Below are 13,143 nucleotides of genomic sequence, written 5' to 3'. Positions count from 1 at the left end.
TCCGGGATGGTACCCTTAATAGTATTATATGAAACCACCACTAATCACGTCAATAAATTTATTGGTTTCAGCAGTTTTGTATCCACTACAATAAAATTAAATAGAGGAGTAAGTTTGGTATGTTGATAGGTAGTGTTTGAAAGTAAACCTACTTCCAGTGGTATTTACGTGTTGGTTAGTTTCTTTTCAGCCAGATTTTAATTTATATTGCTTAGCTTTACTTTTAGATTTTATGCTGGTTAAATTTTGTTAGCAATTATTAGGAAGGGAATAGTTAATAAAACGGAAAATGTCATAATGCCTCTATATCGCTCCATGGTGAGACCGCATCTTGAATTCTGTGTACAATTCTGGTCGCCACATCTCAAAAAAGATATAGTTGCGATGGAGAAGGTACAGAGAAGGGTGACCAAAATGATAAAGGGGATGGAACAGCTCCCCTATGAGGAAAGGCTGAAGAGGTTAGGGCTGTTCAGCTTGGAGAAGAGACGGCTGAGGGGGGATATGATAGAGGTCTTTAAGATCATGAGAGGTCTTGAATGAGTAGATGTGAATCGGTTATTTACAATTTCGAATAATAGAAGGACTAGGGGGCATTCCATGAAGTTAGCAAGTAACACATTTAAGACTAATCTGAGAAAATTCTTTTTCACTCAATGCACAATAAAGCTCTGGAATTTGTTGCCAGAGGATGTGGTTAGTGCAGTTAGTGTAGCTGGGTTCAAAAAGGTTTGGATAAGTTCTTGGAGGAGAAGTCCCTTAACTGCTATTAATCAAGTTTACTTAGGGAATAGCTACTGTTATTTATTGCATCAGTAGCATGGGATCTTCTTAGTGTTTGGGTAATTGCCAGGTTCTTGTGGCCTGGTTTGGCCTCTGTTGGAAACAGGATGCTGGGTTTGATGGGCTCTTGGTCTGACCCAGCATGGCAATTTCTTATGATCTTGTGTTCTTATGCCTTTGTGCTGATATTTTATATTGCTTTTTGTTCTCTGTTCTGTTTGGTTTGTCTGTTTTGCATTGTTTTATTGGTTGTTAAATGTGTTCTTGGTTTTATCTGATTCAGGTGCTTTTTAAGTATTTATTTTCTATATTGATGATTTTTGTTATGTACTCCTGCTTTGAGTTTTTGGAAGAGTAGTTTATAAACCTGAGAATTCATGTAAAGAGAGTGGACCCTTGTGCTGTGGTGTGGTTGGCGCAGCTAGTAGATGAACCCACTAGACCAAAGCTGACAGCTGGTGAATTCGCTCTGGGTCAAAACAGAATTGGAACTTCACCTGTACCAACCCCATTCCACGCAAGTTGAGCACTTGGGTTCTAGGGGATGGCAAGACCCTGGAATGGGCAAACAGAAAGAGAGAGTGTCTGAGGACAAGCTGCAGTCAGGGCAGGCAGCAGTCAGGCAATCTCTGGGTTCAGGCCAAAGGTCAGGGCAGGTGGTGAGCAAGGCACAGTTCAGGTCCAAAGCGATGGTCAGTGGCAAGTGCAGGCAAGAGAATGGTCAAGCTGGGAAGTCAGGCTGAGGCTAGGTAGGGTGGACTGGAACAGGCTGGACAGACAGGGCTGGATGAGGTAGGGCAGGCTGGACAAGGCAAAGTGGACTGGAAAGGCAGGGCAGGAGTTGGACAAGAAGAGGAAAAGCAAGGCAGGAATCAGGAGGCAGGATCATGACAAGGTAACACACACTGCATAACAAGGCAAGAGACCCATTGCTGAGGTGCTGGCTGGGAGCAAGTGCCAGGCTTAAGTACCTAGCTAGCGCTGACGTCATCCTTGGGCACCTCTGTCAGTTTCCTATTGCAAGGCCTTTAAGAGTGGTCCATACATGCGTGTGCATGCCTAAGGAGCTGCCATGGCAACGTTGCAATTGCGGTGTCTGCTGAGAAGAGCCAGGATGACATGCTGGGACAGCACAAATGCTGCATGGCTGCTGCTAAGTGAATGCTGCCAGTCGTGGGCTGACCCTGCAACCGGTAAACGTTACAATTAAATTTGAAAAAATTGCTTGAATTCAGTTTTTAAAATATTGCTATGTTAATATTACTATTGTAGATCACTTTATCAATATGAAACTTGGGGAGATTTCTTAACTTCCACATTTAAGAGTAAGTGTGCTCCATGAAAATGAATTTGAATATTGAGTAGTTTTGCATCCACTTCATGAAACATTCATCCAAGAAAAATAAGTAGATGAGTACAGAGCCCCATATTGTTTGACAAGACTGAAAAGAATACAATCCGCAAGTATCCAGTTAAACTAGTCTCAGCTTTATGAAAATTTTGAGGCAAGATTTTTGGTTCAATCTGCCATACTATCTATTATAGATTTGGATTTTAGGTGTAATTTCTCACCTTTCCAAACAGCCTCAAGGCAAGTTACGTTTTGGGTATAGTAGGATTACATACATCCCTACCCCAGAATGATTTGGTTAAAACAGCTGATGGTGTGAGGCTGGAAGGAGATTCAGAAGAAATTTATAAAAGTATTTATTCAACAAAAGAGTGGTAGATGCATGGTACAGTCTCCCAATGAGGTTGATGGGGAAAAAATGTCATTGTAATATGGGACAGGAACATAGGATCCTTCATGTTGAGGTGAAACTATAACTGGAGATCAAACAGGGTAATGCAATAGCTGACAAATAGTCAGATCTATAGGGCCGGTGCAAGGGGATTTGGCGCCCTAGGCGAGCCTTCTTCCTTGCGCCCCCCCCCTGCCTCGGCCCCGACTCCTACCTCATTCTCAATCACGCCCGCTGACTGGGGTTTTCTGGGTCGCGAGCAGATTGGGCACTGCTTGCGGCCCGCCAAATCTCCACTCCTCTTTGCCACCACTTGCGGCCCCATATGGCTCGCACCCAGTGGCGCACCAAGGGTCTCCTGCGCCCAGGAGCCAATGCATTTGTGTGCCACAGAAAATCAGTGGCATCTCTAGACAGAAGAATTTGTTTTGGGTGGGGGGGAGCCAAAATGACATTTCTTCATCACACCCACCTCTATAGCATGGATCCTGCTTTAAAATTGGTTATAAAAAAAAGTGTTGTTAAAAAAAAGTCCAAAGGGTCCTCTGCATTATTTTAAAAAGCTGGCCAGTTTCACACTTCTAGTAAAACTACTATAAAATTATTTGATAGCCTCATTCAACTAATTCTATATGGATTATGAGAGTGAAGTCTGGAATATATAGGAAGGGACAGAATGTCAATACAAATCCTGCACCTCCAGTTCTGTATCTCTGTGCATCTACTGAAATTCCCCCAAACAATGGAGCTTGGATGTTTCCCTTACAGCTCATCATACTAAAAGATATTTTCAAATTCTGGTGTCACCTCACAGTAACAGCAGCACAAACACCTTCCACTGCCAGACACATTGTGAACTAACACAAAGCACCGCAAAAAGACACCCAAAATCTATACTGCAATCCCATCATAACATAACAGTAATAACACCAAGACTCAAACAACAATAACCCTACCTTTGAAAAAACAAGGGTAAATATTACACTGGGTCCTAGAATACCAATACACCACCTACTGAGGAAACAAAACAAACCCAATTGCTATAGATCTCTATACAGACACTATATGATAGCAGAATCTCTCATCATGGTCACACACCCTCACCAAATACAGAATACAAAATAAAGGAGCACAAATTAGAAAAAACTGAAATGGAAACCCCAAGAAGCCAGACTCTGTGTATTAGGAATGGAAAAACAGAACAACCATTCCTCATAAAACAAATAAAATCAAGAAACAAAGCATCAGTTATAATAGTAAAACCATACTAATAAAATATTTTAAAACTACTGATAAATAGAATTTCTATTAATTAAAATCATATACATTTTTTACAATTTCCCAAACACCAATAAAATATTTCAAAACAGTACATATATCAAATAACACACAATAATTAAAATTAATAAGGATTTTAAAAAGCCCCTGCTGTCCATACATGGGAGCTCTTGATTTCCAGTCACCCTGATATTGTCGAGGATTAGGAGGTTATCCTCTCTCTCTCACACATACTCACATGTCCATTCTCTCTCACACATACACTGTCACATACATACACATTCATGCTCTTATACCCAACCATAACCTCTCGCTCTCACAGACACTGACACACTCAGGCTCTAAGGCACTCTCTCCCCCTCCACACACACCCCCACACAAACTCTTACTCCCCTGGATTTTCTCATACACACTCATGCTCTCACTCTCACTGGCTCCCTCACATACACACAAACACACACTCCCAGGCAAGCTCCCACTCGTTCTCACACAGACACAGACACACACAGACAAGCTCCTAGTCATTCTCACACTGAACCCCAGGCAGGCTCCCATTCATTTTCACACCACTCCCTCCCCATCCCCCAGGCATGCACACATTCATTCTCACACACACAGACCCCCAGGCAGGCACCAATTTATTCTCACACACACCCATACACCACAAACAGGCAGGCACCTATTCTCACACATACAAACCCCAGGAAGACACCCATACATTCTCATTCACAGACACACCCTCAGGCAGGCACCCATGCATTCACACACATACACCCCCAGGCAGACTCCCATTCATACACATGCACACACTAAAGGCAGAGACCCCCTCTCTTTCTTTTGCCAGCAACCTCAGAGCCTCTCTCATTCTTCTGCTGCCACTGTCACTGCCGCTGTATGGCTATTGCGGAGGTGCTGGTTGCTGCTATTGGCACTGAAGCCCATTCTGCTGCCTCCTCTGTGCAGGCCCCATGGGCTTCCAGTTCCTCTATGCTGATCTCGTACATTGTGAGATCCGCATAGAGAAAGTGCTACTCTTGCACATTCCCAAAGATTACATGTTCCAATCAGTAAAAAGTAATTTATTTCTTTTTACATTTGCTGTCTGATCTTAGTTTTCTAATCGGTTGGTCACAGGCTTTTTTTTTCCACCTTCCCTTTCTTATTTTTTTGCCAATTCCTTTTATAACATATTTATTTTCTCTCCATCTGTCTGCTTCCCTCAAACACATGGTCAGGTTCTCATTCTCACATGCTTTCTCTCTCTCACATACACAGGCACTCATTCTCACATGCTGTCCCTCATACAATCATTTATACACAGTCTCTCTCTTGCACATGCTGTCTAACTCTCACTCCCACATGCTGTCTTGCTCAAGCACAGGTTCTCACTGTCACATGCTCTCTCTCATACAATCATTCCTACACACAGGCTCTCACTGTCACATGCTGACTCACACACACAGGCTCTCTCTCACTCCCACATGCTGTCCTGCTCAAGCACAGGCTCTCACTGTCACATGCTCTCTCTCATACAATCATTCCTACACACGGGCTCTCACTGTCACATGCTGACTCACACACACACACAGGCTCTCTCTCACTCCCACATGCTGTCTTGCTCAAGCACAGGCTCTCACTACCACATGCTGTCTCTCACACACACAAAGGCTCTCCCATGCTGTCTCTGCAAACATTCAGGTCTTCACTCCCACACACACACACAGTCTCTCAACTCATCTCATACACGCACACATACACACTGTACAAACCCTCAGTCTCTCTCTCACCTCTGGGCCTCCTCTTCACGGGCCACTGCAGGATGAGCTCTGCAGCAGCCCCGGTCTTCTCGAGCCGCGCTGATCCTCTTCTGAACGTGGCAGATGCTCCTCCTCCTTCCGGCACGCGGCTGATGCTCCTCCTCTTTCCTGCCCGCGCGGCTCCGGCAACATTTTTCTTCCGGGGCCGCGCGGGCAGGAAGGAGGAGAAGTTCCTGCATTGGCTGATGCTCCTCCTCCTTCCTGCCCGCGCGGCTCCGGCAACATTTTTCTTCCGGGGTCGTGCGGGCAGGAAGGAGGAGAAGTTCCTGCATTGGCTGATGCTCCTCCTCCTTGCTTCTCCTCCTCCTGCCCGCGCGGCTCCGGCAACATTTTTCTTCTGGGGCCGCGCGGGCACCAGCATGTTTAGACGCGACTGTACCATGGCCCTGTGATCTTCTTGCTGTGTGTATCTGCCATTGGGATGACGTCCACCGGCGGCCATTGGCCGTCAGCGGCTCGGCGCCCCCTAATGCTCAGCGCCCTAGGCGATCGCCTAGTTCGCCTAGTGCTTCCGCCGGCCCTGCAGATCTAGTATAAGATTTAAGAAAAGTGCCACAAATTATCTCAACAAGTCACATCCTCTTGTGTTTTCCAGCTGTGTCCTAAAAGCAATCCTATTAATTCTGGGCCGGATTTTCAAAAGGTTACGAGCGTAAGGCCTATTTTAAAAAGGCCCGGCGATGCGCGTAAAGCCCCGGGATGCGTGTAAGTCCCGGGGTTTTACAAAAGGGGCAGGGAGGGGGCGAGGAGGTCCAGGGGCGTGGCTGGGGTGTGGCCAGAGGCCTCCGCACGGCCGCTGGGCCAGGGATCGCCCGCCAGAGGTCGGCCGGTGCACACAACTTAATTCAGCCCCAGGGCTGAAGTAAGTTTTAAAACAAAAAATAGAAATCAACAAAGGTAGGGGGGAAGGGCAGGGGAGGTAGGGGAAGGGAAGGTGGAGTGGGGGGGTAGTGAACGGGAGAAGGCAGCTCGGCGCGCGCAAGGGGGTGCACAATTGTGCACCCCCTTGCGTGCGCTGACCCCGGATTTTATAACATGTGCGCGCACTTCTTTTAAAATCTACCCCTCTGGTTTTAAACTATCTACAATGAATATGCATGAGACAGATTTAAATACCTTATCTACTCACATATAAGCCTTTTCACATATAAGCCGACCATCATTTTTTAATCTCCTAAACCGAGAGAATGCAAAACCTGCATATAGGCCAAAGGTCAAAATTTGATAGCCTAGTGGTGCTGTCAGAAATAGACCAGGTATGCATCTTTACCTCGTAACATCATCCTAATGATATAGGCATACATTTACCTTATTTTAAGAACTTTAAGATGTAACTTACTTGCTTTGCAAACATATCGATGCCCTAGTGTAGTAAGGTAAATTTAATTTAAAAACAAAGCTGGCGCGTTCTATTTGATCTTACTGACTTAAGCGACATTTTATGTTCATTTCCTAACATGCACCAGTTGGATGTTGAACATATTTCCTCAAATAAAGACAAACAAGGCACTAGAATTCATGTTTCACAAAATGGTTTAAAACATTTAAAACAGAACATAAGGGTACATTTTAGAAGACATTTTGTCCCACCCCCCCCCCCCCCATTTTAGTTTTCCGGCTCTTCCGCACATACTGGGAGATATGTGCGTCGCCCGGTATTGGCGCATGCTGGCGTTTTAAAATTTACTTGTTAGTGCATAAATATTGCATTAAAAATCAACCATTTTAAATAATTAGCATAACACCTAGTTTATATTTTTGCTAATATACTAATAGTTACGCATGCCCACATTGGTCTCAATGTAGTATCAACCATAATTTGGTTGTGATCCAGGGATTAGCCTAACTTACGCCTGGATTCACCATTCTATCACAGAATGGTGAATCCAGCGAAAACGGGGGTGGGGGAGCGGGCCTGCGAAAGCCGGCAGCCTTCGCACCACCGTGGTGTTTTCACTGCCGGCTTTCGCACCCAATAGCGCGCTACTGGCGACGATAACGTTACTAACCTTATCGCCGCCAGCGAAGACACCGCCGAGTCCGCCTCCTTGCCGCCGTGACTCCTCCCCTCACCACCTCAACTCCGCCCCCAGCATGCTATCGCTCACGAAAAGGGCCTTTTCGCATGTGATAGAGGCTTATTGCGAAAATGACCCCCTTAGTTTTTCAGGCATATTTTGGAGCATCAAATTCTAGGCTTATACGCAAGCATATACAGTACATTGGTGGTCCATTTCATGCAAATATCTTTCATGCATATTTTTGGGGGCAATCTTGAAAACCTGACTGGTTAGGTGTGCTTTCAAGACAAAATTTGGAAACACTAAATTAGGAGGTTATTTTTCCATTGGAAACAATGACTTTTGGACATGAAGTAAAATAGAGACACAAAATAGTGGGCACAGTAAAGGGATTATTTTTTTCAGATTTCTTTTATGCCACAAGATACTGGATAGGATAATATTTTACTACTATTAGCCCAAATCCTTTCTGTAGTCAGACAGATAGACAAACAGATGCACTGCTTGCATTCCAGTTAAGTATTCTGACATACTCATGAATGAAGTTTTACATAGAATAACATTTCATTGAACTGAAGATTTCTCTATACCTCGATTTAGGTTTGTTTTACCTTTCAAAAACCTGCAAAAATGAGGTGGAGGAAATAAGGTTAAAAATGTAAAAAACTGTTATATTTCGATTCATTGGATTCTTTTTCTACTTTTTATGGAGGCAATTTTCAAACTATCTACATTGGGTCAAAGTTCATAGGTCCTTTTTACCTGTGAACTTTGCACCAATTCTCAAAGCCAAGTGTACTTTCCCTTTGAAACTTTCAATGGAAAATAATGCGTACAGATTGGAAAATGAAACTTAAGTGCATTATTTGTTTTCCCCAACCAGACCTCGCAACCATGAACACTTCTAAATGCCGCTGAAACATCTTGAGCCTTCAATCATAGCTATTCCCTTTTCTTTCTCTTTCCACTAATTTTTTTTCCCTTAATCAAGTCCTTGCTGCAGCAGATCTGGATAGGGGCTCACGGACCGCAGTTCCCTTTGGACCCCAGTATGTATGCACTCTGAATACCAACCATAGGTGTTGCTGTTATACAATGACTGGGATTCCCTTTCCCCATCTCAGGGGGTCGGGGGGGGGGGGGAGGGTAAGGGGGAGGAGAAAGGAAGAAGGAGGGAACTGAGAATGCCGCCTCTGCCTTGCTGGTCTGAAAAGCAGGTGTAGGAACTGAACCCGCCTCTACCTTTGTGTGTGTGTGTGTGTGTGTGTGTGTGGTGTTGGTTCTTTAAGCCATGGCCTAGCTTAGACCTAATAGCAAAAAGAGCACTTAACGGGTCCTGTGAATCAAAATAAGTATACAAAAGGCACCTCTTCTTAAATTTTCAATGTGGCTCGATCAGTATCAGAGAAACACAGTGATATCCTGTTTTATATGTGAGCGAGCAAGTAGCAAAAGTTTTTAAAGATGCCACATCAGCAAGCCTGTCAACGTGTTCAATCCTGCGGAGTTGAACTGTCCGGTCTTCTAATCATTTGCGGCTCTTAGCGACTATATAGCCTGTAAGTAATTGGCGGCTGTGTAGCCTGTCATGTCTGACAAGCACCAGAGTAAAGATCTTGTAAACTCCGTCCAAAACGGCAATGAAGTTTGTGGACCGGGTATCACGGCTGAAAAGGCCTGTAACAATTTTAAACGATTTGTCCGTCTGTCCCGAGTGTACAGTCAAAGTAGCTGTGAGGCTTGCAAATTTATACTTGTATAATGATGTATCACGGCTCAAAAGCCTGTGACAATGTTAAACACTTGCTCCGTCTGCCCTGACTGTACAGTGTGTTTTCCAACCTGACAACGGCTGGTGTTTCGCTGCTGAATTGCAGCTTTGTCAGGGGTAAATTGCCTCTTTCTTAAGGACTCTGGGTCTCACGATGAATCATCTCTAAAGCGGGACACACCTTAGCTTAGACCTAAACATGGTTCATAGAAGACTCGCATGTTGTACAAGGTTGAAACCCTGATAGGCAAACAGAATAAGAAGCAGTTGTTTACTCGGGTTGCACCTTCTTTTGAAAAATGTGAGCTTTGGTTGTTACAAATTAACAGTACAAAAGCGACAGATATACCTGCGAAATTTTGAGTGTGGTCACCCTGAGATTGCTGTTGATTAGTGGGGGAAAGGAAAGGGAGGAATAATGAGTATGAACTTTCTCTGTTTCACACCCTCCCTGCTAATCCACACATTCTCTCTCTCTCTCTCTCTCTGCCATCACCACCACCCATTTTCTGCTCTCTAGGGTTGATTCCCTAGCATCTCTCTCCCTCCCGGACTCCAGCAATCTCACTGCTGCTAACCCCCTATAAGCCCCCTGACTTCTACATCCGCACTCAATCCTCAGCTGAGTCCCAAGTGCTGGAAGCACAGCTGCAGCTCCTCTCCAGCTTTCCCCCACATGCTATGGGAAGTGCGTGTGCATGCGTGCGCCAGACTTACCTCTCTCCTCCCTGCAGGCTTGCTGAAGAGGGAGTGGCTGGAGTAGTGAACTGAGAGGCCTAGAGCTTTTTTTTTTGCGTTTTACAGAGATCCAGAAATTAATGCAAATTCCCTGAATTTCTAGGTGAAATCTGGAGAGTTCCCAGGTATGGCGATGGAGGTGAGCGGGATGGAATTGTTAAAATTATGATGAACTGTATATCAGAGCTCTTCAGTGGGTCCGACACAGAAAAAGGGGAATCTCTGCTGTATAGGATTGTATGCCCTGCATAGCACGTATGAACGACCAATGTGTCTGGTAATAGAAGACTGTTCTACTATCAAACACATCTCTCTGGTGGATAAGACTATTATCCCCAGGAGAAGAAAGAGTGACTAGCAAAGGATTAAGGTGAGGACAATATTTGTCACTGGAGCTTATTATTCCTTCTTCATAGGCCATGGGTAAGCAGTTTTCAGCTATAAGCTGTAAATGATTGTCAAAACCTATGAAAAAATATAAGAAAAGGAGGTTTCATGATGGCCTCATATCTCAAGTTTGACCTATTCATGAGTTGCACGTTCCTTATTTTATCCTGTGATCATCGAGGAACCAGAGGAATGTCATGTTAACAATTAAATGTTCCATAAATATCATTAATTGTAGGTTTGCATATCTGTCGCTTACAGGTGGAGAGCAAGGTGTCAGTGGTTTGATCACGTGTAGGAAGTAATAGTATCTAATGTACTTAATGCCTTTCACAGATGTGATGGTATAGATTGATAGGCATGTCCATAGAGTTTACAGTGGTTAACTACAGCATATTTTAAAAAATACAAAACTCTGTTGAAAAGTATTTCTATCCTTTGTAAATATATTGATTTACGCAATAGAAATATGTTATGCAGACAGTAATGACTGTTCAAATGTTACAGATCACCACAGCCAGTGTAATTGTCCGACGGGAGCCTGTAGTGGTTCTTCTATTTGAATAGAGCTATTTTCCTATGGCCAGCTGTAGCAGACTTGAAGATTTTCATGGCTATATGTCGCTGACTCCATATTTGAAATAATGAGCTATAATTTCTAACTGTATATCATACATCTTCACAGCACTCTATCTGCAGGCCAGTGAAAGCTGCCATCTGAACCAGCTGTCCGGATTTACAGAATATAGCCACTTATGCTCAGTTCCAGTGCAACCTTTTTATTACTGTGTTTGTTGTTTTATTTTTAGAGTTGTTTTTTTTTCTTCTAAATGAAAAGTTCCTTACTTCTCTCCAGCTGCTGTAGCCTCTGAAGCCTTCCCTGGGGGTCCAGGACCCATGATGCAGCCTTGCCTCGGATGTGAAACAACTCTTGGTTATTAACTCACTTCCAGATGTCTTTTATAATTTTATAGATATACTTTTTTTTCTCACTTTTTGTTCTTTTGCATGTGCAGTTTTGTAAAGCAAACTCGAAGTGCTGTATCTCGCAGCTCATCTGTCTCCAGCGTAAATTCACCGTGAGTTGCTCTCTGTTACAATATTTAGTAACTGAATTTATGATATAAATATATATATATATATATATATATTATATATATATATATCCACACACACACTCCTTTTACCCCTTTTTTTCTACACCTTCATCCACCTCACTGTTGGACACCTCCAGATCCATACTCTAGGGAAGGACTGGAAGTCACAAAGCATTAACATCAAATACCTGTCTAAATTATGTATTTATCTGTTTTGTGTCTACTTCTATCTTTTTTTTTTTTTTTGTTCCTCTGCTTGAAATTGTTCTCCACTTTTTGATTTTATACTTCTTTTTCTCTTCTTTCCCAGCTTTAATCTTTCTTCCCTGCCTTTTTTGTTCTCTTTTCCTTCCTTTGTTCCACCTCTATTCTCCTTTCATATTTTGTTCTCGCTTTTGCTGGCTTTTCAGCTTTTATGGGCTCGCTTTGATGTTCCTGTCTGTGTCTGTCTGTTAGTGCTGCTAAGGAGAAAAAAAAAAAATAACAAAGCAATCTTGCAAAATATGCACGTTTTTTTTAATGTTAAAGGTGGAAAGGAAATCATGGTCAAATTTTATTAAAATAAAATAGATCACATCTCCAGGAACAGAGGCCTAGCAGAATAAAATTTAAAATCACTGCATAAATGACCGCAGGAAATGTTTGCCTATAAAAATATGCATTTGTGAGTTAAGAACTTGTACACCCCATACTGTGCTTGAGAAATCTGCGTTTTAATTAATTTGCAAACAAAGGTTCTGTTGCTGTTCTGCTATACCTCCCTATCCTATAGCTAAAAAAGACACTTTCTGTGTTGGCAGAATGGAAATATGAAAATTGCTGATGTTGGTTTAAAACTGAGGTAGCTTGATATGACAGAAGTCGCCCAGGCTGCTGAGCTGTGTCTTGAGTCTTTTGCTTTGATTTGTATATCATTGCTGCTACAGTAGGGTGCTAAGTGAATGTTAGCATACCAGTGTCCTAGAGCTTTCAGGTTTAGAAAAACCATAATGACATGCAAGATCTAAGTAAGGGGTCTATTTACTCATCTATGACGTGTACCAGCACGCGTTACTAATGAATAGGCCTCACTGCCAATAATGAGAGCTGCAGTAAATAACGTTCATTACTGCATGACACAGGTTATTAAGTAAACCCCTAAATCATAGCACCATGATAACAAGATGCATCTGTTTTACCAACCCTGAGAGTGTCCTCTTAAAAGAATGCAGTATTCATATATGAATCCTTCGGTGTATATCTTTCAAAGGTGTGTTTGAAAGAAGCAAATTAATTGGTTTTAGCGGATATTAAAGAAAAAATTGGCACATCTACTTGAATGGAAAATTAATATTTTGATTATGGTGAAAGTCATCAGTAGAGCAAACAAAATCACATCATCTCACATTTCATCCTAAATTTTTGTATCTTTTATCTAGCCTGCCAATTAGTAGTTTCTCAGCATCTGAATATACATATTTTAAAATGATATGCTTTGCAAAGGGAAGGCAATTTTAAAAGCTGTTTCTA

General features: G+C 42.9%; 1 protein-coding gene across 1 annotated transcript in view; it reads left to right on the top strand.

Annotated features, from left to right (window-relative positions):
* Nucleotides 1-13,143, top strand: part of CACNA1B (calcium voltage-gated channel subunit alpha1 B) — a 1,161,590-nt gene that overhangs the window by 882,240 nt on the left and 266,207 nt on the right. Inside the window, exon 19 of the mRNA XM_029613506.1 lies at nucleotides 11,554-11,605. Coding sequence (XP_029469366.1) covers nucleotides 11,554-11,605 — 52 coding nt within the window. The remainder of the gene's footprint in view (nucleotides 1-11,553; nucleotides 11,606-13,143) is intronic.

Source organism: Rhinatrema bivittatum, chromosome 8 (assembly GCF_901001135.1).
Source record: "Rhinatrema bivittatum chromosome 8, aRhiBiv1.1, whole genome shotgun sequence".
Lineage (NCBI taxonomy): Eukaryota > Metazoa > Chordata > Amphibia > Gymnophiona > Rhinatrematidae > Rhinatrema > Rhinatrema bivittatum.
The sequence above is the reverse complement of the archived record's forward strand: the minus strand, read 5'-3'. Positions and strand labels throughout refer to the sequence as shown.